Below are 25,557 nucleotides of genomic sequence, written 5' to 3' on the forward strand. Positions count from 1 at the left end.
GTTGTGTCCCTCTAAAATGGAGCACAGGTATTGGTGCACCTTTTAAGGCAGTGGAGACTGATGAGAAAGGGTGTGGGCGCTGCCCTAAGTCAGGCCTAGGGTAGAGCAGAAGGTAAAGTCATCGCTGCTTGGAGGAAAAGAGGAGAGGGGAGGCAGGATAGCAACATTTAAATACTTCTATGATGAACCAACCAATTAGAGCAAGCACATGTAGTGTGGCTAAGGCTCCCAGGGGCATGTGGGTCAACAAGAGAACAGAGGTATATAGGTTAGAATAAAAAAAAATATATAAAAATAACTTATGCTGAAAATAAACAAGAGAATAACATGGATGCCCATGACAAGGAAATAATTCTACCATTGTACAAGTCACTAGTCAGACCACACATGGAATACTGTGTACAGTACTGGGCACCAGTGTACAAGAAAGATATAGTGGAACTGGAGAGGGTTCAAAGACGGGCAACCAGAGTAATAAGGGGAATGGAAGGACTGCAGTACCCAGAAAGATTATCAGAATTAGGGTTATTTAGTTTGGAGAAAAGACGGCTTAGGGGGGACTTAATAACTATGTATAAATATATAAGGGGGCAGTACAGAGATCACTCCCAGGACCTATTTATACCCAGGACTGTATCTATAACAAGGGGACATCCTCTACGGCTGGAGGAAAGAAGGTTTCTACACCAGCACGGACGGGGGTTCTTTACAGTAAGAGCGGTGAGACTATGGAACTCTCTGCCAGAGGAAGTGGTAATGGTAAACTCAATAAAAGAGTTTAAAAGGAGCCTGGACGTGTTTCTTGAAAGCAATAATATCACAAGTTATGGATAGTAGATTAATAGGGACAGAACGTTGATCCAGGGATTTATTCTGATTGCCATATTTGGAGTCGGGAAGGAATTTTCCCCCTGGTATGGGGCAATTGGCATCTGCTTCATAAGGGTTTTTTGCCTTCCTCTGGATCAACACGGTAGGGACACAATATGTATATAGGTTGAACTTGATGGACTTTGGTCTTTTTTCAACCTTATGAACTATGAACAAATAAGACAGAAGGTTAGATCTGGCAGGGAAAGCAAAGGAACACCAATTTGCAGAACGTTCTGCTCCCCGCGCAGGGCATGTGAAATAAGCCACAGAGAATACTATTACAGTTTCATGTCTTTAATACAAATCCTTTGTATTCTTATCCATCTCCATCTAGGAAATATATAATGCTGTTAATTAAGGCTGTTTTGAAACATTTTAATAAACTAATATGACGGACCAGCTGGTGCGCATTTACTGTAGATACATATTTCATAAGTGTGGCAAAGTGAGTGGTATTTTCTTACTAATCTTTTCCCTGGTTTAATACTAAATGAAGCTTTGTATACCCAACTTACTTGTGCCCTAGAGGGTTCAATAACAATGTCATTATAGATTGCATAGAAAATTTGTATACAAACAACGCAGAAACGCTATTCAATTCAGGAAACCGCAAAGAACAATTTTGAATATAAACTCTTTGATGAAAGTCCATGATTAACTGGCTAAACTTCAAGTAAACGATACAAGTAATTTGATGTAATTCTCAAACAACTCTGGAAATATCAGCCAAGTAACTGTTAAGTCAAATCTCCCAAATCTTAAAAGCTTTTTTTCTTCTTCTTCCTTTGTCCCTCCGTACAGAATGCCTGCCTGCTTTATGAAATTTTTGGATCGTACGGAATAGGATCAAACGTTCCTTTAAATGCCAAGTCCATTTACTAAAATATTTATATTTTTTACTGTCCTTTTACATACATCTATTATGGTAAAAAAAATATTTGGTAAAAATCATCGGATAAGCTGTACATCAAAGTGGGTACAACATTCTTTAGCTCTCCTAGAGAGTTTGTCCATAACCAAACCATAAAGAATAGTCAACCATGTGGGAGGAAATATTCTTTGAAGCTGGTTGACCTGTTTCCCAAATATCATGACATTCTTAATTCATTTTCTCTTGTATTTTCAGGTGCCAAATAATCTATTTGAGCTGGGGGCACAGTACACCTGCCAAATTTAATAAGCAGGACACAGATGAAAGTAAATAAGTAAAGATGTGTCCTTTTGTTCCTACCTTGTGCAAAATGACGGATAATGAGACATTTGTCCTGAACTTGGCAAGCAGGTATTCCATGGTGTAAACCAGACAGGCAGGTGCCAAGCCATGGGAATTTTTTCTCAGCCATGCATGTAAGTACAAAAAAAATTAAGAAAAATAGCATTGCTAATTATTATATCCTTCATTTTAGGGAATCAGTGATTATATTACTTTAGGCCTGGAATATGAATGTGTCTTTGGGTTGTAGCCAGTATAGACACAGGCTTCATTTTAACCCAAGACTTGGCAGACAACCACAATGGTTTATACTGAACATCTGTTTCCCCCACAAACTCCTGTGCGTCTCATCTCTTGGTAAAACCAAAAACATAGCAAGAGTGCTCTAGGGTACATGCACACACGAAAAAGATTAATGAGGTTAAAAAACAAGTGTGTTTTCATATTGGTGGCATCACACAAAAGCCAATTCCCTCCTAAAATGACTAAAGAGTGTTCATATGCGTAGTGCAGTGACCAACACTAGAAAGATAAAAGTGAACTTCATCTGCAAATTGGGCACATTCACATTATATACTTAGTTTCATGTGCAGCGCACAATAGATTACCTAAACTTGTAATGGGTGCCAAGACACACCTGGGTCTAGTTGATGTATACTTGACATACTATTGAGGGGGGCATAAGCAACCAAGTCTGATTATACTATGGTTACTAATGTTTCTGGTTAAATTTGTGCATTTGGATTCACACGAATTTCCATTTTAAGAAAGTTTGACAGTTTTGCCAATTCATACACATGTCCAAAAAGGAGGGAGGGTTTTTTTCAGACTCACTCACTCTTATAGATGCTCTCTCATGCACTTTCTCACTCTCTTTGAATGTCTCCCTACCTTCTCGACAACCACTTCCGTGTCCCTGTTTCCTTTCCTGGAGCTCTGTTTCTTCTCTTGACTCTTCTTGTTCTTCTGTGTTCTGTCTTCTTTCTTTGTCTGCTTCTCTGTGAACCTGACCTCCTAGCGGGAGCCTATGGGCAAAACCTCTCCCCCTATTGGAGGAACGGGAGAGAGGCTGTCAACATGGCTTTGCTTGTTTGTGAAAGAGCAGCAAGAGTCCAGAACAATAAAGATAGGTTCAAGGAGAAAGAGAGGTACAGAAGAGTGTCTCTTTCTCCGCAAATCTGCCTTCATTATTTTGATTGGAGGAACAGGGAGAGAGTCTGCATGGAAGCTTCGGCCTTCTGGTGAAGTTCACCAGGAGGCTAGAATAACGAATTAAAAACATGGTGTCATTCTAGGGTCTGGGATTTTCATTATTACTGGTGAAGTTTCGCTATATTTAAAGTTTCATGTTGGTGTAAAATGGATCATATGGATAGCATACAGTATTTCGTCAATGCTGGGAGCTCTGTATTATTAGTGTTGGGTACTAATTTTCCATCATGTGGAGGGGAATATTGTTACATCAAAAAGGCCTAGGCTCTATATCTACTTTTATTTTATTGTGGACAGGTGTTTTGTTTACTGGACCAGCTGTCACAACTCTTAACGCTTTAATGTTTGCTAAATATGCTGTTCAACCCTTTTTCCCAGGATGCCTTGCACAGTATTTCCTCATTGCCATAGTTATCAGTGAGATTGTTCACCTAGCATTGGGAAAAACCCAGAATGTAAGCAGGGCATTTGATGGTGACATTCCAAACATGTCGCAAATTGGAGAAGCTTTCTTCCAGGAAATGTTTGTATACCGTGGAGCCTCCGGGCAAACCCTTTCAACAGATTGAAAGAACGGGAGAGGGGGTCTCCCCGGAGGCTCCAGTCTTTTGTGGAAACTTTACCTGGAGAATAATGAAGACAGATTTGCGTAGAAAGAGAAGCATTTCTGCACGTCTCTTTCTATGCAAAACTATCTGCATTATTCTGACCTCTCGGTGGACTTCTGCAAACAGGCAGAGGTAAGGGGACAGCCTCTCCCCATTCACCCAGTTGGTGAAGGGGTGTGCCCTGATGCTCTGCCGTTTTGCAGAAGTTCACCAGGAGGCCAGGTTCACAAAGAAGTGAACAAAGAAAGAAGACACTGGAAGAAGTGGACGACAGAAGAACAAGACAAGTTTAGATAAGAAGTGGAGCTATGGGGAAGGAGACTGGGACATGGAAGTGGCCGAAAAAGAGAAAGTAAGGAGGACATTAAGTGTGTTGGAGAGTGAATAAAGGTGACACAGAATTTTTTTTCCTAATGGAAAAAGCCCTATAAATTTTGTCCAAAGCAAAAGAGCGGGAAAGTAAATTCTTTTTTGGTCCATTTGCGCAAGTTTATTTCTGGTTAGTGTGTAAAATAGTGAACTGGTCCATCACAACACATTCTGAAAGCCACTAGCCAATAGAGCACATTCTCCTTTATATTAGGAATCTTACAGCAAGGTTCTTTACAAATTAAATTTGACAGATTTTACTTGCAATATCAGAAGGCTGGCCTGTATTATTTTTCTCATTTCTTTTTTTTTTATTTCTACACATTCATTTCTAAGCCCTGCTGAATTATAGATGTCTGTTTTCAGATGTAAATAATGTAGCTTGCTATGCGGGGGGATCTTGCTTGGGTATCTGTCGCTTATAAAACCATTAATAGAGAAACAAGCAAGCTTTTGGATCAACAGCAAGCAATTAACAGAAATGGGAAAGGCTGAACTCGATGGATGCATGTCTTTATTTCAGCCTATATAACTATGTAAGAAGAAACTTTTTGCAATACATTAGCCTGAATCCATCAACAAATACTGTATATTACAGGTTAAAATACCAGGCAGTCATAGAAGAAAGAGGAAACCACAGATGAATCGTTCATAACCTGTGGCCTCCATCTGATTGGATGCTCCAGCAACCTCTTAAATGCAAATTTAGGTATTTTTCTCCCCTTTGACACAAATAGTAATAAAACAGTAAAATTAACAAGACTTCGAATGAACCATACGCAAAATTAGTATAAAATAGGTGCACATGCAGTAAAAAGAAAAATTAGGTTAAATGAGGACAAGAGTTTTCAAGCAAAATGTATTTTTTTTTCTTTCCATAGATTTCCCAGCATGTGTTTTATGTTCCATTGTTGTTGGATTATGAGGCCATCTGCTGATTAATCCCTCAAAGCTCTCGAAGATGGCAAAATACAAGCACTGAAAAACTTACCTGTTTCCAAAAACAGCATCGCTAAGCGTTGAGAAGCCAGCTTTGTCCAGAAAGTTTCAATACGTACGGTATTTTCCCCTATGTGGCACATAATTTAATAAAGAGATTTCCTGCAGAGTACTCTTTTAACCTTAGTTGACATTTCTTTTCCATACACAACAATGACTCAACATAATGTGCAGAATTTCTCACCGACGGTCAAATGCAGCCTCTTGGTAAAGCAAAATGCAAGAATAAACTTAAGAGAAAAAGTACTAGGTTGGATCTTCTAAACTGTCCTGGTTTCTTTCATAGTCCTTGCCTGGGCCAAGCGTGTGCTTTTTCATTACAATGTTGGCTCGCTTTTATTTGGTGGTGCATTGCAGTGAACCCATGGTTTTTTTTTTATCTACATCCATATTTTAACAATCCTTTCCTTTAACGCGGTTTCCATTAATTTCTGATATAAGACTGCTAATAGTTTTGCCAGGACACTTCAAAGCTTGTTTTAATAACTTTGGGTGTATCTGTGTGTAATGTGGCATGGTCTTCAGTGAAGGTCACATCATAGTTCATACAAGGTTGGTAGCTGTAGTTAATGTCTTGGAAAACCATAAGCAGTGTCAAGCAACTCCAATAGGCCCACAAGCTACTGTTTTCCATGTAATCTCTATTGCGACAATTCTGCTATAGGTTTATCTGCTTTTAATCCATACAAGTTCACATAAACAGAGCAGTAGAGATGGAGATGAGACGTCCGTGAAAGGCACAAATCTTGTTGCTCCTCGATGGTTTCACATTCCCTACTTTGAGCATCCCAGTCATTCCCCTTGATGGTAAATGCATAAGGGGAGGATAAGCTTAATTGAGAATCGCCAAACTCTTTTGAGACATGGACAACCCCTAATATGTGGTATAGCAAATATGTTGAGTGTATAACTACCTCCTGGTCATTCTTCTGAAGCATTCTATGTAAATTCTGAAATAAAAAGTGGGTGGTCACAAAAGGTGCAGCGGTCTATAATGACGTACTGAAGACAGAAACTATTTATAAAATGGAAAGAGGGAAAAATACAAAAAGGGATAACAACACTGCTATTGTCTGAACAGTTTTTTGGTGAAGGGAACAAAACGAAAACTTCATGGAAGATAAAATAACAACAAGAGAAAATGTAGAGGTGGGGACTAAGTGTGAGGAGGGGAGGAACAAAAAAATGGAGGGAAAGGTTGAGAAAAATTGGATGAAAGACAACTGTACACATGCCAAACTGTGTGAATGATACATACCTATAAATAATAATATGATATTCTGTATGTGGATGTGTGATGTCTGGCTTGGGGAGGGAAGGAAGTTTGTGAAAATATTCCCATACCTTGGTGGCAATTACCCTTGGCTCACCCCTGCATGTGCGACGATTTTGAAGAGGATCAAATAATTCTACAAACCATACAAATAAAAGTGATACTGTACTTATGATTCTGGCTCACTAAGGTATCTTTAACTTAATGCTTATTTTTATATTTATTTTATGAGTCCAATACTTGCTCATTTTACTCACTGAAATTGAAGTACTCAAGCAGCAGGAATAACAGACCACAAGCAGTGAAAAAAAAAACCTGCCGTTATATCAGCTGGATCACAAAATCTTGTCTTCACTCCAGATTATGAAGAACAAATGTTAAGATAAATCTGAGACTGTTGTGAATGGTCTAAGCTTATGGGTACTTTAAAATACCAAACCTTCTATTGGCAGCTATGATGATCTATTGTAAAGCTTCACATTGATGACCCTTTTCTTCCCATCTTCTGCTTTCTGCTAACAGCTTTAAGAGTTTATAGAAAGGCATCAGGCCAGTATTCTTCAGCATGGCCAAAGCTGTTCAACATGATCTTTTTCTGTCCGATGGAACTCTTGGCCAAACAGTCAGTGTTCCAAAAACCGTCCCAGAACATACCTTCACTGCCAAGCGATTCAGTGCCGGTGCTTCCTGAGAACGCTTCATAAAATTAAATCTTGGAAGGAAAATCAATGTATACCTACATGTTGTGTGTATGTATATGTATATGTGTGAGTATATATATATATATATATATATATATATATATATATATATATATATATATATATATATATACAGAAACACACATTCAAAGGTTTGGGGTCAAATATCAAATATTGGCCATTAAAATAACATGATAAATGAGAAATTTCCACCCCAAACCTTGCTGTTTTAAATCACAAAAATATACATGGATACACCAATGTCAATATATCTGAACAAGTCAAAAGGAAAGTATACATTATATATATTTTTTTCTCTTTTAGCTTTGGTAAGAGAATGTGAAATTTCAGACATCCTCATTGCTGTAGTCATTGTGTCAGATGCCTACCTAGCTAGAGTGAGTCCACCTTAACATGACATGCACAAAAAATGTTTGTGCTTTAATGTATTCTACTGTATATTTTGGGCACAATAGCCTGATCATATTGCAAAATGGGAAAAGATCCATCTTAACTTTCTTAAATATTGTCTTTTATTAATATGCTTTTTATCATGATTACCTTTTAAGGGAAAGTTTTTAAGGTACTTAGTAAAAAAAAAAAAAAAAAAATTGCAAGATTTCGTGTAGTTGTCTTAATTAATTATGAGCTCCCACAAATACTGTAGTCAGACTCACAGCCAATACATGTATATTTGTAGATTATAATTAGAGATAGTTAGCTCAGAAATGTAACCAAGAGTTAGCCCGAAACATGATATGCAATGTTAAACACTGAAATAACAAGATACAAGATGTATAATTGAACTATTTCCACTCACTAACTTTTCTGACAGTCAGACGTAAAGCAGAGCTTGTAGTAGGTATCTGGGTTATATAAAGTACACAATCAGTGCAAAATGCAGAGAAAATTGGTATAAATTACTATTATGGCACAGGCAAAGAATTACTATATTGTCTTGCGGAATATCTCATCCTAATGGCATTGGTGTAAAATCAATAGAAAGTCTGTTGAGTCAACATTACCAATTAGAGACCCTGGCTTATAACTAGGGTGCTGAGCTGGTGCGGAAGTTAGTAACATATTGCCAAACAAATGCATGCGCAAGGGGATGTCCAACAAGCTCTTGTAATGGTTAGGTGTCCACATACTTTTTGTCATATATTGTACGTGTTAAGTAAGCAGAATGTCTGATTTAAGAAATGTAGACTTTAAAGGGGAACTATTACTGTCAGATTTGCCATAAGAAAGTTCCTTATTGAAACAAACTATAGTTTGATATTTTCTTTGTCAGTGTAATTGTTTTTGGCCCATTCAGTTTCAAGGTTCACTTCATGGAAGCTGAGATTGTCAGGGCAAGCAGTATCTAATAGAATTGTGCAAATGGATCAAAAACAAAAAATGTTCTTTATTTTTTTGGTCCATTTGTTTTAAGACAGCAAATTTTGTTTCATGCTCTTTTGGTTTGGGCATTTTACTCTCATTCACTCTCTCTCACTCTCTCTATGAATGTCTCCATACCTTCTCCGCCGACTGCTTTCATCTCCCTGTGTCATGGCTGCTCAGCACAGCTTATTCAGTTTATTTGATGTGGGGAGGTGTATCTGGCAATGACTGCTTCCCAGGCACAACATTCTCTAATCTCCACACCTCTCCATTTACCACACAAAAGTCACTTTAAGCAATGGCAAAATGGGCACATTTGTTGTGATCAATAATTTAAACATGATATCCCCTACTAAAACATCGAATGACATGCAGGGCCGACCTGGCAACGAGAGAAAAAAATCAGTCATTGCATTTTGGAGGAGCTGCTGGGCACCAGCCCACTGGGCATTTACCCCATCTGGCTAATGGCCTGTTTGGGCCTGGCAGCAAGCAGGATTCAAAAGGAAGAGATAAAGGAGAAAATAAGAAGAAAGGAAACTGTGTGTGTCAACATATACTGTATTCCAAGAATGCTGGTTGTCTGGATTAAATTTAAAATCCTGACTCTCGTCTACAAAGCAGTTCATCTACCCACATCTCATCGCTTCTACAGACCTACCCGTCTCCTCCATTCATCTGATGCTATTTTCCCATCATCTGCCCTAATCTCTACCTCTCATGAATGTATAAAATGCTACTCAAGAGCTGCCCCTATTCTTATCCCATCTTATCAGAATCTTCCCTAGACTCCAAAAAAACAAGACCCACACTTGTTCAGGGAAGTTTGTCAGCTGACTACTACTCCCTTACCTTTCCCAGTTTCCATCCTGGTGTCAGCAGAGATGTATTCTGGCCAAGACTGAGCTGGCACTGCCTACCGGCCATGCTTTTCCCAGGCACCATACGTCCTTATGAGGCAGAGATCACCAGTAAAGGACTAGGACAACAGGTGAAGACAGATATGTTGCCCTCATACGCATCAGTCTGTCTGTACATATGCCTAGTAATATCATTTATTTAAACAAAGCTTACACTAGGATAAAGTTGAGTCACTGATCCACCTAAAACATTGCACTTTCATCTCTTGTATAATATACCCACCAACCTCCTTCTAGATTGTAAATTTGTTTGAGCTTGGTCCTTCTTAACATTTTGTTTCTGTAAATCCAGACTGGTATGCAATAAACAACTTATGTTATTTATGTCCTGTTTACCCATTGTACAGCACTGCAGAACATGATGATAGAAAATAAACCAGATAAATAAACGCCAAAAAAAAAAATGTTAATAAAAGGTAAATGTACTTTTGTTGTCATGTTTCTTTCTTCACAGATAAATATTAGGTTAGACTTAGTACAAGGGTCAGGTGTGGAAATGTAATATTATTGGTCTGACAATTCTCGTCTTGTCATACCCCTTGAATATATGTATTGTACTAAGTGCTGCATAAATTGTTGGCGCTATATAAATAAAAGATAATAAGATTAATATTAATACAAAGTGAATAAAATATAATTTACAATCAGCATCCCTTCATAACCTATTGTGAGTGTATTTCGCCATCTAGTGGACATGAATCAATGTACAACCACGTTAAGAAGCGTAAAATCACACTCATTTAACATATAAATGCCAAAATCACGGTGATCAACTAGTCCCCCAAATATATTCTTGTGTTGTATACTGCTACCCATAGTAGAAGTTAGAAGTATTTGTTAGAGATGACACATACCCACAGTGGAGTGAAAAGCCAGCATTCTATGAGCGCAGTTTGTGATGACATCATACCATAATACCGAACTATAAAAAGCCATTAAGAGAATGTTTGATACACCTGATTACTATAAAGTATGGTATATGGCATTGTAGGTATATGTATGCATATGCACCAAGACTTTGGATCACACACTAATTGGCATGTTGGACTGTCTTTTATTTTCACACATACATGTGTCGATTCTTCTCATGCCTTTAAAATCCTCAAATATTCTATACTTCGCTCAGCTAATTTTCCATATATTATGTTAAAGATGTGTGCATGTGAATTACATTTTCTTAAATGTTTAACTTTTTATTCCAAAAATTGCATACATACGTCTCCATATCTAAAAATACCAAGCTTGACATGAGAAATGTGTATGTTCTAAATTACAGCGCGCAATGCCCCATGAGCATTACAGACCTATGCATTTTGGTATTGCTGGACTTAGGAGATGTTACCAAATGCACTTTGGAAGATGATTGTGTGTTGGCAGCTGTATAAAACATGTTTATGTGGCCCAACATAAATATAAACCAGTTTTAACATATGGGATCACCATTCTGCCTAAATTCAGACATGGGTTCTTTACTGATTGATTTACTGGGCCCAAGTTTGGGCACATTCTGATTTAGACTGCACAATGTCCCACAACCATGCCAACCCAATGCATGTTGTACTTGGGAGATGTTGCAGAATACAAATTGAGATGTTTTGCGCATATCCAGTCAGAAAAAAAACTAATTTTATTATTCTTTTGAATAAAACTTTTGATGATGTTGGTGTGCAAACAGCTGCACATGTTCACATGGGCTAGTTTTCTATGTTTTCTTGGGTTAAGGAAAATCTGGATCCACCATGCTGCCTCAAATAAGACATGGGGCTAGTAAATCCATCAGTAAAATCTCTGTATAATCGTGACATGGCAAACTTTCATGCTTAAGCACTTACACCTTTCGCCAGATTTCTTCTTCTTTAAAGTGCTGTGAATGAGATGCTGATCCGACTTGGCCTGCAAGCCACTGCAGCTTTCTTCGCATTCCTTGTTTACAGCACTTTAATGTAAGTGGATATTTAATTTTATTATATTAAAAAGTTTTTTTGTTTTTTTTTTACTGGAATTGTTCCTTTCCTTCTCTTGTGGATCCCTCTGGGAGCCCTGTACATGCAAACAGAGTTGTAACTCATAGACACACTAAACAGATACAACAGAGTTTGGGCTGAACCATATCAGGTTTATTTTTTGGGGGGGTTGTATTAACATTGAGAAAAATCACCTCAGAACTCAAGGATTCAACATTTAAAGGGGAAGTACCCCCATTAATATTTATAGTCACTCACTTTTTTGGTGTACACAGCACTAGACTTTAGTCACTATTGTACATAAGTGTGTGTATATATACGGTATATTATATTATATATATTATATTCCTTTTGTTGACTGGAATGTACGGCTGCATAGCACATACTGAATTTCCCTTAAACAATCGTGATCATTAATTGTATAAGACAACCGCATCCTTGATATTCCACTTGTAGTATCAGGGGATCCGAGGCAATGGACACAAACGTTAATTTAAATACATCTGCAATATTTAAAGTCCTACAGGATATACTTATCATATATTGCAATCAGTTTTAATAGGCTTATACAGCTACTCTAGGATGTTAGGCCACCTGCTTTTAATTCTCACTAGGTACTGCCAACCTTTCAAAAGAAGTGTAAGCACGTAGATCACACGTATTTTTGGGACTATTAAAACTACCTTGATTCTAATAAGTAAACTTAAACAGAGATTGTCAGGTATCTAGGCTCATGTTCCTACTCCTAGCTTGTACAGAGCCATGAAAGCCGGCAGCTCAGCAACGCCCTGGGAAAAGTGAAGCAGCCTCGTTACCTTGGAAACCAATGCAGCGTCAAAAAGCTCTCCTGCTTGCTTAGGTATAACATTAACGAACTTAGATGTAAGACCAGGGTCGTAGATGTGAAGCAACTCCTCAATTAAACTTTTTATTTTAAAGGGTTAATCTTAAAAGAAACTGGCAACCACTTACATTCCAAATGGATGGAGATGAAAAGGTGACATGACTTTAGGAAGAAACTCTGGAGGAGTACGCACAACAACCCTATGCTCAAAAATGTTAAGATGAGGAGAGACGGAGAGAGACTGGATCTCGGCTGTTCTTCTAACTGATATCAAAGCTATTAACAGGACCAACTTCCAGGTGAGAAACTTGATTGGGATGTCTTTGAGGGGCTCAAAAGGAGCAGAAGTTAGGCTAGATAAAAACAAATTCAGGTCCCAGGAGGACACCAGAGGCCTCTTGAATGGACAAAGTCTAAAGATGGCTTTCATGAAAACGAGAGATCCAAGGGTGCACAGCTAACTGTTCACTTCATAGAGTGCTAAGAGCTGCCATATGAACCTTCAGGGTGGCTGGAGACAGACCTTTATGAAAACCAGCTTGGAGGAAATCCAGGACATTGCTGATGGAGACTTTATCGCGGTGGAGCTGTCCGTTAGCACACCAGGAGGAGAAGGACTTGTGGATCTTCTCATACCGGAGTTTGGTAACTTGGTCCCGACTCTTCATCAGGGTTTAGCCACCTCCTCGGAGAGACCAGCCTCCCTCTCAGGAGCCACGCTGACAACTTGAAGTAAGTGGGATTAGTGTGGAGTGCAGGCCCTTGATGGAGAACCATCTGTCTTTTGATCTTTCGGAGAACCCTGGTGATGAGAGGTAGAGGGGGGAAGATGTAACCCAAATTGAAGTCCCAAGTCTGGGAAAAGGCATCCAGAGCTACCTGTTGGCTGCCTTCCCATGAGGTTGATCTGTGGAGTACCCCAGTCTCTCAAGATCTTTAGAAACATCGCAGTGTTCAAGCCCAATTGAAGACTCCTTGTTCAGGAAAGCCACCAATGTGCAATTGTCTGACAGAACTCTCACTGCCTTTGCCCCGCAACCTGGATTGCCAAGAAAAGAGCACCTTCCAGATGTCTAAAAGTTCCAGCACATTGATATGAAGATGATGTTCCTGGTTTGACCAAAAACCTTGTCTGAATTCTTCCTCAAACATGGCTCTCCAACCGGATAAACTGGCATCTGTAGACACTACTGTCCAAATAGCCCTGTGAATCTGGTGGGAAAGATCTGGAGAGCCTGCTACCAGAAGCCAGTTGTCTAAATAAGGGACCACTTTGATTCCTTCCTTTCTCAGGAGGGCAACAATCCCTGACGCCAGTTTGGTGAAGACTCTTGGAGTTGAAGTGAGACCAAAAGGAAGGGCCTGGAACTGGAAATAAAGAGTCCCTTTGGTATACATAACGACCACCCAAAGAAACTGCGAGTCCTGCCTGATGGGAACATGAAAGTAGGCATCTGAAGATCTAGAGTAGCGAGAAAATCTCCCATGGAAAAAAGTTCTATGGAGGATGTTATAGACTCCATCCTGAACTTCCTATAAGCCACAAAACAGTTTAGAGATCTATGATGGGTCTGAAGTCTCCTGACGATTTGGGAACAACAAAGACGCGGGAGTAAACACCTCTTCCTCTTTGGCCTGGAGGCACATGGATCAACACTTCTTTTGTCACAAACTCTCGAACAAGGTCCAGAAATGCATGGATCCGCAGGAGGCATATAAATAGAAATCATATAAACCGCTCTGGGGAGACCGGACAAGCGCCAGCCTGTTCCCTCTGGAAATGCTTCCCACGGTCCAGACGTCCAACCAAAATAGAGCCCATTGATGAAGAAAACTCTTCAGCCTACCCCCTACCGCAATGTTTCTGGCGTCATGCTTTCTTTGAAGCCCCGTCCTCCTGTTTAGAGGAGGAAGGTCTGCCTCTAACCCAGAAATCTGGACTATGTCTGGAATCCTGAGTACTTTTAGGTTTTGAGCGTAGGAGCCTCCAAGGGTAAGATGGGAATTGTTAGTCACAATGGTCATGCATCACCATTATGGTTACTACCACAGTACTCATTGCTTTATGGACCTCTCTGCTTATTGTTTCATCTTGGATATTCTTTAAAGGTTTTAAACAACCTTGCTCAGGAGGAGTCACATAGGGATCACTTGCAACCCCTGACCCTAACAAGGTACTTTTGTTTTTACTGTTTGCAACTAGAGATCAGGAAACCAATCGCTTGTGTGACTTTGAGCAGGGCCCTCCTCCACTGTCTCTAACAACCTAGAGGAAGTAAGGGTGTGGGGGGGGGTATTGGGTTTTAAGATCTGTGTAACTGACATTTCACACCTCTGCAGGTGCTGCTTGTACAAGCTGAAACTCCCATCACCCTCATTACAGCTGAATGAGATGCAATTTTATGACATACTCATTCCATGAGACCAAATGTTCCTTTATAAATAAAATTCCAATATATAATTAAAAACAAAAACACTCTCAATGCTCAGCAAGATCTCCACCTGGGAAGCCATGCCATCAGCTTTAGACAGATCAGATTGGGTAAAGGAGGGTGAAGCAGGTTTGGCTTGTTCATACGTGCTGACAGATGGTCCCAGCTATCTTTTAAGCCAGTCAAGGCTACCATACACAGTATAAATATATTTATTTACAATTTACTTTGGCTATTTCACAAACATGTTAGATTTAAGTCACTGACAGACACTTAAAGACAAAAAGTTAAGTGTGAGGCTTATGTTTTTCTATACAGGTGTATTTAGAAACAGATCTTTAGCTAAAGTGATATGACCCCAAGCATTTTTTTTTTTGTTAAGCACATTCAGTTTGTATAGATGTTTAAGAATTTAAATTAAGTGGTTTCCGATGTGCATAGGTACAAAAATCATTTTGAATCAGCATCTTTGATATGGGCCTGGAACTAGATTTAATTGTTGGACCCTCTACTACAATACAAGCGGAGTGTAAACATTTCATATGCCTTTGTGGTCATTCAAACTAATGAAAAGTGAGTGAAAAGTTAGCATTTGTAATAAACTCCCTCTAAACAATGATTGCGAACAAAGTCCGTAAGGAAAAAAAAACATTTTTTGAAGTGTTCTGACATTCAAAGTCCTCCAATAGTTTCAGGGTTTTTACAATGTTATGAGTTGTCCCAGCCCTTCATCTGTACACTTCAGTGGATCTGTTGCAAACTCAAATGTTTCATTCAGGTTTACAGCACCTGCAGTGGGGAAAAAGAGCAACGGTAGTCGATTAGCAGACATTAACATTGTCACGGTCATAAAGGAAGGAAACAGGCAGGGAAGGGGGGGGGGGGGGAAAAGGAGAAGCCCCTCAACATGCAAGCAATACCTTTTGGGGATGCAATCACAAACATTGCTTTCCTTTCTATACTATAGTAGGAAATTGTGTTAAGTGGTAACAAGCTACGTAAAGGAATTATATTGGGAGGCCTCAGTATGCCTTATAAATTTCTAGATTAATTCCATCTGAAGAAACCCAGAGATACTTATGCTTTTATAACTAGCAGAGGGCCAGATATAACGCAACTAAAGACCACCTACAAAAACCAGGTATACATCAAACAGCAGAGACATTGTTTACCCTGGGTCTCAAAGACATCGCCAAGGTCATCCTTTCCAACATGGACGAGTTCCTCGGCTGGAGAAAACGATATCAGCTGTGGGAGGGAAAGCTTTCTATCCTTTGGTGAAGGAGTCATCAGGTATTCCACGTCCAAAGTTAAACCTTTTTCTGCAGGGCTAAACACGCTACCAGCGTCAAGTGTTAGGCTAGACTCGGATTTTTGCTTTGAGAACCTGGTGGGGGTATGTTTGTCACCTTTTCCACTGTCCATCAAAGATGTAAAGAGAGTTGTTTTAAGAGCTTCATAGCGGCTGCGTATAGAATGTATGTCCGTTTTCCGCTCCAAAGACTTGAAACTACCTTCTGTTGTGTCCAAAATGCAGTCAGTTTCATTTAGTTGACTATTAATAATGTCTCTGGTTTCTGGACTGTCGGTGCTGTTAAGACTTATGTTACCCACTCTGTCTGGAAGGGTTTCATGCAGAATGCCAAGCTGAATTACTTCAGAGGCATCTAAACTATTGCTGTAGTCTACCATTTTGGAGGAATCCCATGAGAGGGTTGAATGCGCTGAGGCATTTTCATTTCTAGGTACAGAGAGAACTAGCGGATTATCCAATATTCTAACAGGCTCCTTGTCTAAAACAAAAGTCTGGTTCCTGTCCACAAATGAAGAGTGCAGTGTTCCACTTTCCTTTATGGGAATAAGAAATTCTTCCAGTCCCATTGTGTTCATCTCACTTCCTGTAGACTGAGAGGGTACAGATGTCCCTGGATTAGAAATGATTCTAGTAGTTTCTACAGACTCGTTGTGAAGGTCAGAAACATGTGAAGTGGACATAAAACATGCCATGCTCAGGTCTATCTGACTGCACTGTGCAGAATCCATCTCAGCAGGAGAATCCAAGCATGGAGGCTCCAGAGGGCTGGCCACAACATCAGAAGATTCTTCCGACTGAATAGCCTTTCTCCATGAGGTACGAATGTCTGAAACTAGGAGCAGGGAGGAGAGAAGACAAACCGTAAGTTTACATGACAAATTACTGCCATTTTAACATGATTAAGAACAGGCTGAATAAGACAACTCACTCAGGTTCTCTGGCGTCCGAGGGATCTCCTTCCTTGATAAGAAAGGATCAGATGATAACATGCCAATTAAGTCATCAAGCTCTACACCTCTGCCGCCCAAGGTTCTTGGAGAGTCAGAAGCAATAAACTCTGCAACCTGAGCAAACAGTGGAAGTGTGTTTTGTGTTTACTTCAAACATCTCAAGACAGGATAAATTCTCCATGGAATGAAGCCCTACACCGATATTGTTAAAGGCACTTGCAAGAAGACCCATGTTTTCCCCAAAGGTGCTGTAAGTAGCATAGTGCTCCTTAGCTGAAGCAGTTGAATATACATCATTCTGGAACTGATCGGAAGGCAGTGTGGGTGGGTGTAATATATCGGTATACAGTGTAATAAAAGATTAGCATCTGCCACACTTCATACTATTCCACATGTAGTTTGAAAGATGTTGCACACCTGTTAGTTTTCTTATCTACCATAGTTTAAACAAGAAAAGGTCTCCCACCCTTTGGTTTATGTTTAACCTCTTAAGTACTTCAACATCCTAAGAAGCTCTGCTTAGAAGCCTTTAGAAAATACAAGTACCTCTCCCTGGTGGTGCACATGCTGTCTTGACTGCCTGGACCCCCCAGCTGGTAAGGTAAGCAGTTACATATGCCATGCACAATCCAGAAGAGAATGCCTAATCGCTTGACTGCCGACATCAACCAGAAGGGCCAGGCTATCCAATTGCTCCCCCTACTGGCCAATTACACACATGGCAATATACAATGCAAGTCTATCGAGACTTGCTTAATGAGGACAGTGATCAGTGCAGGAGGAATCACAGGGAAACGTGTGAGAAGATATTTCTTTACACAAGAGGAAAACGCCACAAAAGACAGATGTCAGTTAAGTGATGTCACCGACATTACTAGCATGACATGTTCAAGACCTTGATCTCTATTTGCAAGGTATGATGTGGCCCTCTAGAACATTTAATAAAATGTAATGTGGGTACAGCAAACACAGAAAAGGGGAATCTTTATGAAACCCGCATACAGGAAAAGTGGCAAAACAGCTCTGGACTGAAGGGGGTTAATTGGGTTTCAAAAGAAGGCTCCTTTTGGCAGTGGTGCTGTAGAAGAGACTCAAATGCATTATTTGGGCAAGTAAACCTTTTGCAGTTTGTTTTACTTGTCTGCCCCGTATCTGTCCGTCACGATTTCTCTCAGGTCGTTCCGGTCATCAGAGAGCAGTGTTAATTTAGGGAGATTCAGTGACAGACAGAACATGACTGATCTATCCGTGTATCAGACTCCCATGGTGATTATAGATATGTTACAAGAACATGAAAAGGCAGTAATTCGCTCACCTGTTGTGCAAGTTGCTGGCGTGCTGTGCTCATTGGATCTGCTTTGCATGGTGTTGGCGTGTGCAGCAGGCTACCGGCATTAGTTTTCCAGCTGGTATCAGACCTCCTCTTGTTTAAAGCAGAACTTGGGGTCCTCTCCAGAAAACTGTCTTTTGCGTTTGGAGTCGGTGTCCGAAAGTCCTTTGTCAAGAAGATACAAGTTAGAACATGTAAATGTAGCGTCACCTGAACGACAATACTTTACTGGGACCCAAGAGGGGCAAAAATTATAGCAATATTTACTACAATACTTGATTAATATTAACAGTCGCTAGAGTGGGGGCTGCAATCTCAATTCACTAACCAGCTGTTATGCAATGAAACCATACCTTTTCATTTAAGGACATTCTGCGTTTAAGGGTAGGGGTTTGACAGAGTAGAGGCAAAGAGTTCCTAGAGACAGATCGGGATGCACAGAAGAAAAAAAAAAAAAGTCAATACAACAAAGTTTATACACAGCATATCTGGTATAGTTTCATATTAAAACTTTTAATCACTGGGAATTTGTATCCATCGTACACAGAGGTTTGTTTGCTAACCTGGATCTTCCTTCACAAAAATTAAACTCGTATAGATGACAGTAAAGTGTTCAACTCAACTGCAATGTCTCAGGAAACAAAAAAGATATACCATGAGATTAACAGATGCTATGGATTGTGATGGCCTGCCCAATAGCAGAACAGCTTTCCAATGTTTTTCCAGTTTACGTTCAATATTCACAAGAGTTGTACAACCCTTCTATATAGAACTGGCAGTTAGCACTTATTCCTTTCTAGCACATAGTTACTGTAGAAACACACCTTCCAGATGGAGTTAACACTGTAGACTCCATAAAGCTTCTTCTCAACTGCCCACTCTCACGGTTCAGATCCTTTGAATCTGTCGAATGTTGATCTAGCGAGATATAGGAACTATTATACGTGTGCATGTGGGAATCTCAATGCTTTTAGTGCCTTGACATTTTCCAAGCTTGTGAACCCATTTTGTCAGAGCTTTTGGCTTCCCCCATATAAAGTTATACTATGTAAGGATATACATTATCTAGCACAATTTTGACAGGTGCAGCTTGGGTCCAGTTAACATATCACAGCTGAAGTATGGGGGGGGGGGGAGAATTGTTTCAAGCACCTGGCTTCTGAGCTCTGAATATTAAGGTGTTTGATGCTTTACATTTGCTGAACACACAAGCTGTTGGGGTGAAGTGGTACATGAACAGCAGATTTGCCTCCGTTACAGAACCATTCCAAGACTTGTTTGAATACAGGCAACCATATTAGTTATGTTGCATGAAGCACAATTAATGCCAAATCTTTATATAAAAAGGGTCTAACATTCACAGGGCATAAGCTAGTAAAGAATAAAATAAAAAAACTGACTCTTGGGCAAAGCAGGAACACACACACACACACACACCACACCTGCAAGTAACTCCAATATTATTCAGAGAGCACAGGGCTATTTAGCATCTCAGGATACACAAGCTGGCCCTAGGTTCTTTTGTATGTATAGCCACAAACATACCTGACTCAAGGGCTATGCAAGTAGCAAGTACTGTAATGCACAAACAGAAAGGCTCTCACCTTGTGCAGATGGTGGGTACTGATAAAACACACTGTTTCTTAATACTTCATCTGTGGCGGGTTCAAAGGAAAATGGAGCCATGGGGGGCTGGAGATTGAGAACCTAAAAAAAAAAAAAAAAAAAAAAAATAAAAAAAAAAGAACAGCTTGAGATTCACAAGTTACAACAGCATGAACGGTTGACCGTTTTGTTCATGATACATTATCCCGTGCTGTGGGTACAAAATGCCAAGGCTTCCCGGCAGCATCACTTGATGTGACATGTCATCTGCGAGCGGCAAGGATAATGGATGAAGGGGAGTATGGGACCAAACTTATGGCATTAGTGGCACCTGGCAGAGGGGGACAAGAGGGAGTGTCTGTATGGTGTTAGAATGAGTCTGCAAGAATGAAGAAATATTGCACCAGGCACCACTCTGAACTCTCCAAGCCCCCACTAGGGACTCGCTACAAGTTCAGTTGTGTCCCAAACACTTATAGCCTGAACAGTTTTACTTACTGTTAAAAGCTTGTTGCATGGAACCCATAACCAAGATGACTATGCCGGAGCACAATTGGACAGGGAGAGAGTGCAGGGTCCTCCTAAAGAGGGGGATTTAGTATGAACAGCTTTCAGAATACCTACTGGATTCAGAACCTTGAATATGTCAAATGGAGACTTGCCAAGGACCTTCCTCCATTTCTTCTCCCACTCATGTTCTTTATCAGCAATAGACTTGTTTATAGATACAAGATCCTCCCTCTTTATTTTATGCCTGCAATACATTGGTTTGAGCACACAGAATATACGTTGACAATCAAGTCAGTCTGTCTGCCCCGTATCTGTCCGTTGCGATTTCTCTCAATTCGCCCCGGTCATCAGAAGGCATTATTAATCTAGGGCGATTTTGTGACAGGCAGAGTAAATTCTGTCTGTGTATCAATCACCCATTGTGAGCCATAAAGAATGGCCACTACCATAGATGTACTAGAACATCAACATGGTCAATCTGTCTGCCCCGTATCTGTCCGTTGCGATTTCTCTCAATTCGCCCCGGTCATCAGAAGGCATTATTAATCTAGGGCGATTTTGTGACAGGCAGAGTAAGTTCTGTCTGTGTATCAATCACCCATTGTGAGCCATAAGAATGGCCACTACACCACTAGATGCCTGACACATACCGAGGCATCTAGTGATTTTTAGCCATACAAGTATAATCGAACTGAACGCTCATGATTATCTTACCTCATAGTTTGCAGCCTTGTCAGAATATCAGTCTCAAACTTTGCTTTTCCAGTTAAATACTGCAGATCTAGTGGAAGACCTTTATCATATTGGCAGCGTTCCCGTTTCACTATTTTTAGAGCTTCGTTTAAAAGCTGGAAAATTGTTACAAGATTCACCTTTCCAGCTTCATACACATTCTCCATTTGCAACTGTAACAGAGGGGGGAGACATGAAGTCATCTAGTGATGAGGCATCCAAGTTCTGTTTAAGTCTTCAAAGCTTTCTGAACACTTACCTTATGCATTTCACTCTCAATTCTGGTGACCAATATATTTGGTATGGTCAAAGAAACTTTTGAGCCATCTAAATAGTACTGATAGACATTCCCTCTAACCACGCAGTCCACAACTTCCACCTCCTTTTCTATCGATTTCAGAGTCTGCATAATCGTATTCCACATTGATCGTATCTTTATGAGAGGAAAATAACTAGTTAGCAATCAAATGGTCTGAAAGATACTGAGCTACCAAGGCAGTCCATTAAGCAATTACCCCAGGACTCACCTGTTCAATATTGCTACGCCTTTCAGTCTGGTCTGTACTGGAATTTTCTACCATCCTGAAAGTAAATTAAAACCCTTGGTTTGGACAACTTGACAGACATTGTGAAGCTACTTTGTAAAGAAAGCAATTAAAGTCACATACTTTTGCTGGTTCTGCAGGGCTGCACATTCAGAACGAAGGTCCCTTATTTGTTTCACAAGAAGCCTACGTTTAACATAACATGCATTAATAAAAAACAAAAAAAATTGATGCACTGCAATAAAATAAATCTGACTATGAGGCAACTAAAAGACTATACCATTTAAAAGCTTGATGTTTACCCAGTGAAGAATCAGGAGTTTGGTTGACAGCCTTTCAAAAATTAGCAACATCAATGTAACTCACTGTGCTTTTTTCTGGTACTCTCCGATCACAAAGTTTTCTCTTTGCAGCATCTGCAAGTATCTCCGACGTGCCACTTTATTTCTTATCAAGGCTTTCTGGGGGTCCTGAACCCTGGCCTGCAGGGCTTCCGGCATGTAAGAATTGGCACCTAAGAAAAATATGCATTGAGAAATGCAAGAAAAAAAAATAAAGAAATTAAAAAAAAAAAAAAAAAGCCCGGTTATGAGGAAGTGTGTATTAAAAATAAATCATTTACATAAAAATATTGTATTTAGGCATTTCTATAGCTTTGACCATACAATTTACCCAAGTTTGGAATCTATATACCCTTGCTCATCCGGTTCATTATAAGAGTCAGAGAAAGCAGATTATATTTACTTATATGAACCTCTTTCATTAGCCAGAAATTGATGGATAGCATGTACATATAAAAGTATGTGAGGGAGATATACAACCACTGCAGAATGTGCGCACTGCTTAGAGTGCAAGCTCATATAGCCTAAATCAGCTTTGTAATTCAGGAAGGAGCAAGGACTTAACATGCTTACTGCTTGAGTTGTAAGCACATTGAATAGAAAAGCAACACACACACTTTATGTATATTGTATGTTTCTGTGGTACTGCTTCAAGTTGTCCTTCATGGCAAACAAGAGTATGGGTCAACCGGGACATTTACATCACACAAGTTGAACCCAAGATGTTCAGGAACAAGAGACGGCCACAATGGCAAACTCACCATCAACATCTTTTTTGATATGCTGCAGTAGAACAAATCTTGCAAAATGGTACGAGAGGTGCACAAACTTTGGCCCTCCAGGGGAAAGAAATACGGACGCAACCACCTGAGGAAAGCCACTACCAGCATCCTCCTAAACAGAATAGAAACAAATCAAAAATTAACTGCTAAAAACAGACCTCTGAACAAATGTCTTATGTCAGAAGCCTGAAATAAATCCACTTACTGAGATCTTCCGCAGCCACTCACAGCAAGCTTTTCTGAATTCAGCATCTCGCTTCTTATCCATATGCGGCCAACAATACCTAAGCAGAAAGCAAAGACGGGACGGTTACCAATATAAGCCGCTTTATATTTCCAGAGCGTTAATATCTTGCTAGATGAAGCGGGAGCTGTCCAACTCACCTAAAGACTTCTTCACAACGTGCGTTATCCAGCTTCCCAAACAAGAAGTGGAAGACCACATAGAAAGCATCCTTGTTCGGCCTGTCAAACATGTTCCTGCATAAAGACAAATAAAATTGGTCAGCTAGCTACTGAGAAGCCCAAACCACACGTATTTATGAATAGCAACCCCAGGGTGTTATAAATACAGTGTAAAAAAACCTGTAAGATAGTTGCCATTTTGGCTCAGACACAGCATAAACCGTGTATACTATGACTTGGAACATTAATACACTTTACCCAATATTTATAAATATTGCCAGTATACTCTGACCATTTAGCATAGCGGCATGTTTAAGTCCTAAATATTTACTATAAATATGTAGTGACCTGTTTAACTATATTTACTATACCACATTCCGTACATGCCCTTATGACACACATACTCACACTCCAAAGGTGACATGGGCCAGGCTTTTGCCCGCAGCAGCTGCCTCTGTGCCGGGGTCGAAGCCCAGAGCCTGTAAAGACATCCATAGGTGCTCCTTCTGCCAGGAGGAGGAAGGACGAGGCGCAGCCTGCATGCTGAGGTGGTTATCCGCCCCTGTTCCGGTAATGAAAGGGTTACGGAGGAAAAAAAAACTGCAGGCGGCGTCCGCTCTATGAAACAGCAAGAGCTTTAAAGCGGCAGACGCGAACACACAGGACGGCGGTACCAGATAGTTGGGGGTATGCCCCCCGAAGCTCAACACCAGGCCCAAACCCGCTTTAAAAGTTGAGGGAGTTATGCCGTGGGGCGTCCGCAGTATTAAAGTCCCCTCAACGACAGTAGTATGAGCTGCGGCGTCGCTTTATTCTCCGGTTTCACGTGGAGCTTCGACACCACGTATCTGTTTTCGTGAAGAGCGCATTACTTTCCCATATACTGTGATAACCGAAGCCGCCATGATCTCATCCAGACCCGCCAAAACAGGTCATTTGCTTTGTCCAATCAAACTGCAACGCAGGCTTATATAGTACCTGATGTTGGCGTAGTTCAAAGCACTAGAGACGATAACGGCCATTTGTGTGGCGACCAAGCTTTGTTTAACTCTACGGCTAAAGCGTCTACGTAAATGATTCGCAGTGCGTCTTGTATTTAGAACTCTTGGAGCTCTAAACGCCCCGCTTACATGCAGCCAATAGAAGTAAGAAAGTGGCCATTCGGGGCGGGGATAAGTGGGAATTTTGGCCGGAACTCTTAGGGCGGAAACCTATAGAGTTTTTAGTCGCATATTCCGTTAATTATTCTATATGAGTGTTCAACATAATCAATATATACTTTTTAAGATTAAAAAGGGAATATCGCCTCAGGCTGTAAAGATTTAACCCCCAGGTGTGATCCAGACAGCAACATATGATCAGATTCTTTGTTGACTGCGGATCACTGCAATTAAGGCCAATAAATTAAATGAGATTCTATTTTCTATGGAGGTGTCTCAGGCGCATTTGTTTCACTGGCCTGTTTTTGGTCTTACCGGTATAAACCGTCTGAGGTCTGTCAGTACCCAGGGGAAAGCTCCCTTTTACAATATTTTAGGCATTATTGTCAATTTTATAATAGTGTTTTATTTAGTTTTTTAGGATTATGATATAATTCAATGGATTAACTTTTATAGCAATTGGATTTTTTAGAAAGATAAAGTGATTTTATTTTAATAAATACAATTTAAAAAAGATACAAGAAAGAGGCAGAAGGTATTAATCAGCTGCCATAAACAAACATTTCACACATACCAGGACAGGCTCTGCCACACAGACCCCAAACACACACACCAGGACAAGCTCTGCCACACAGACCCCCAAACACACACACCAGGACAAGCTCTGCCACGCCGACATCTAAACACACACACCAGGACAGTCACTGACACCCAAACACACACACACCAGGACAGGCTCTGCCACACAGACCCCCAAACACACACACCAGGACAAGCTCTGCCACACAGACCCCCAAACACACACACCAGGACAAGCTCTGCCACGCCGACATCTAAACACACACACCAGGACAAGCTCTGCCACGCCGACATCTAAACACACACACCAGGACAGGCTCTGCCACACAGTGACCCAAACATACACACCAGGACAGTCTGCCACACCGACACCCAAAAACACACACCAGGGCAGGCTCTGCCGCACTGAAGCGTAAAAAAAAAAATACTGCTACACTGTATCTTGTCATTAACTGCCCCTTTTGTATTGATGCCCCAGCCTGGCCCCCTTTAGCATTGATCAGTGTGTC

The 25,557-nt window shown here is 40.3% G+C and overlaps 1 protein-coding gene and 3 non-coding genes across 4 annotated transcripts; all 4 read right to left on the reverse strand.

The window, feature by feature from the left end:
* Positions 1 to 14,990: 14,990 nt before the first annotated feature.
* Positions 14,991 to 24,195, reverse strand: HAUS6 (HAUS augmin like complex subunit 6). Its single transcript, XM_053465894.1, has 17 exons — positions 23,718 to 24,195; positions 23,289 to 23,384; positions 23,110 to 23,188; positions 22,884 to 23,016; positions 22,148 to 22,295; positions 21,905 to 21,967; positions 21,764 to 21,818; positions 21,496 to 21,669; positions 21,219 to 21,409; positions 20,619 to 20,748; positions 19,994 to 20,096; positions 19,214 to 19,307; positions 18,743 to 18,806; positions 18,375 to 18,554; positions 17,038 to 17,173; positions 15,967 to 16,941; positions 14,991 to 15,583 (listed from the first exon to the last, which is right to left on the reverse strand). The coding sequence occupies exons 1-17, from the start codon at positions 23,849 to 23,851 to the stop codon at positions 15,495 to 15,497; spliced, it is 2,844 nt and encodes a 947-aa protein (XP_053321869.1). The 5' UTR covers positions 23,852 to 24,195; the 3' UTR covers positions 14,991 to 15,494.
* Positions 18,195 to 18,323, reverse strand: LOC128468418 (small Cajal body-specific RNA 8). The gene has a single exon (XR_008345834.1). It is a non-coding gene; the product is annotated as a small Cajal body-specific RNA 8 (non-coding RNA).
* LOC128468434 (small Cajal body-specific RNA 8) lies at positions 20,799 to 20,923 on the reverse strand. Its single transcript, XR_008345837.1, has one exon. It is a non-coding gene; the product is annotated as a small Cajal body-specific RNA 8 (non-coding RNA).
* Positions 20,981 to 21,105, reverse strand: LOC128468428 (small Cajal body-specific RNA 8). The gene has a single exon (XR_008345836.1). It is a non-coding gene; the product is annotated as a small Cajal body-specific RNA 8 (non-coding RNA).
* Positions 24,196 to 25,557: the final 1,362 nt, after the last annotated feature.

This window comes from Spea bombifrons, chromosome 1, assembly GCF_027358695.1.
Source record: "Spea bombifrons isolate aSpeBom1 chromosome 1, aSpeBom1.2.pri, whole genome shotgun sequence".
Classification (NCBI taxonomy): Eukaryota; Metazoa; Chordata; class Amphibia; order Anura; family Pelobatidae; genus Spea; species Spea bombifrons.

What these genes read in the sequence shown, in the direction of transcription:
- HAUS6 (XM_053465894.1), bottom strand. Translation starts at nt 23,851, where the DNA reads ATGCAGGCTGCGCCTCGTCCTTCCTCCTCCTGGCAGAAGGAGCACCTA. An exon ending in TATTCAAGGTTCTGAATCCA is followed by an intron (nt 20,097 to 20,618) that starts GTAGGTATTCTG and finishes TTTTTTTTTTAG; the next exon opens with GTTCTCAATCTCCAGCCCCC. An exon ending in GTACCCACCATCTGCACAAG is followed by an intron (nt 19,308 to 19,993) that starts GTGAGAGCCTTT and finishes ATATCTCGCTAG; the next exon opens with ATCAACATTCGACAGATTCA.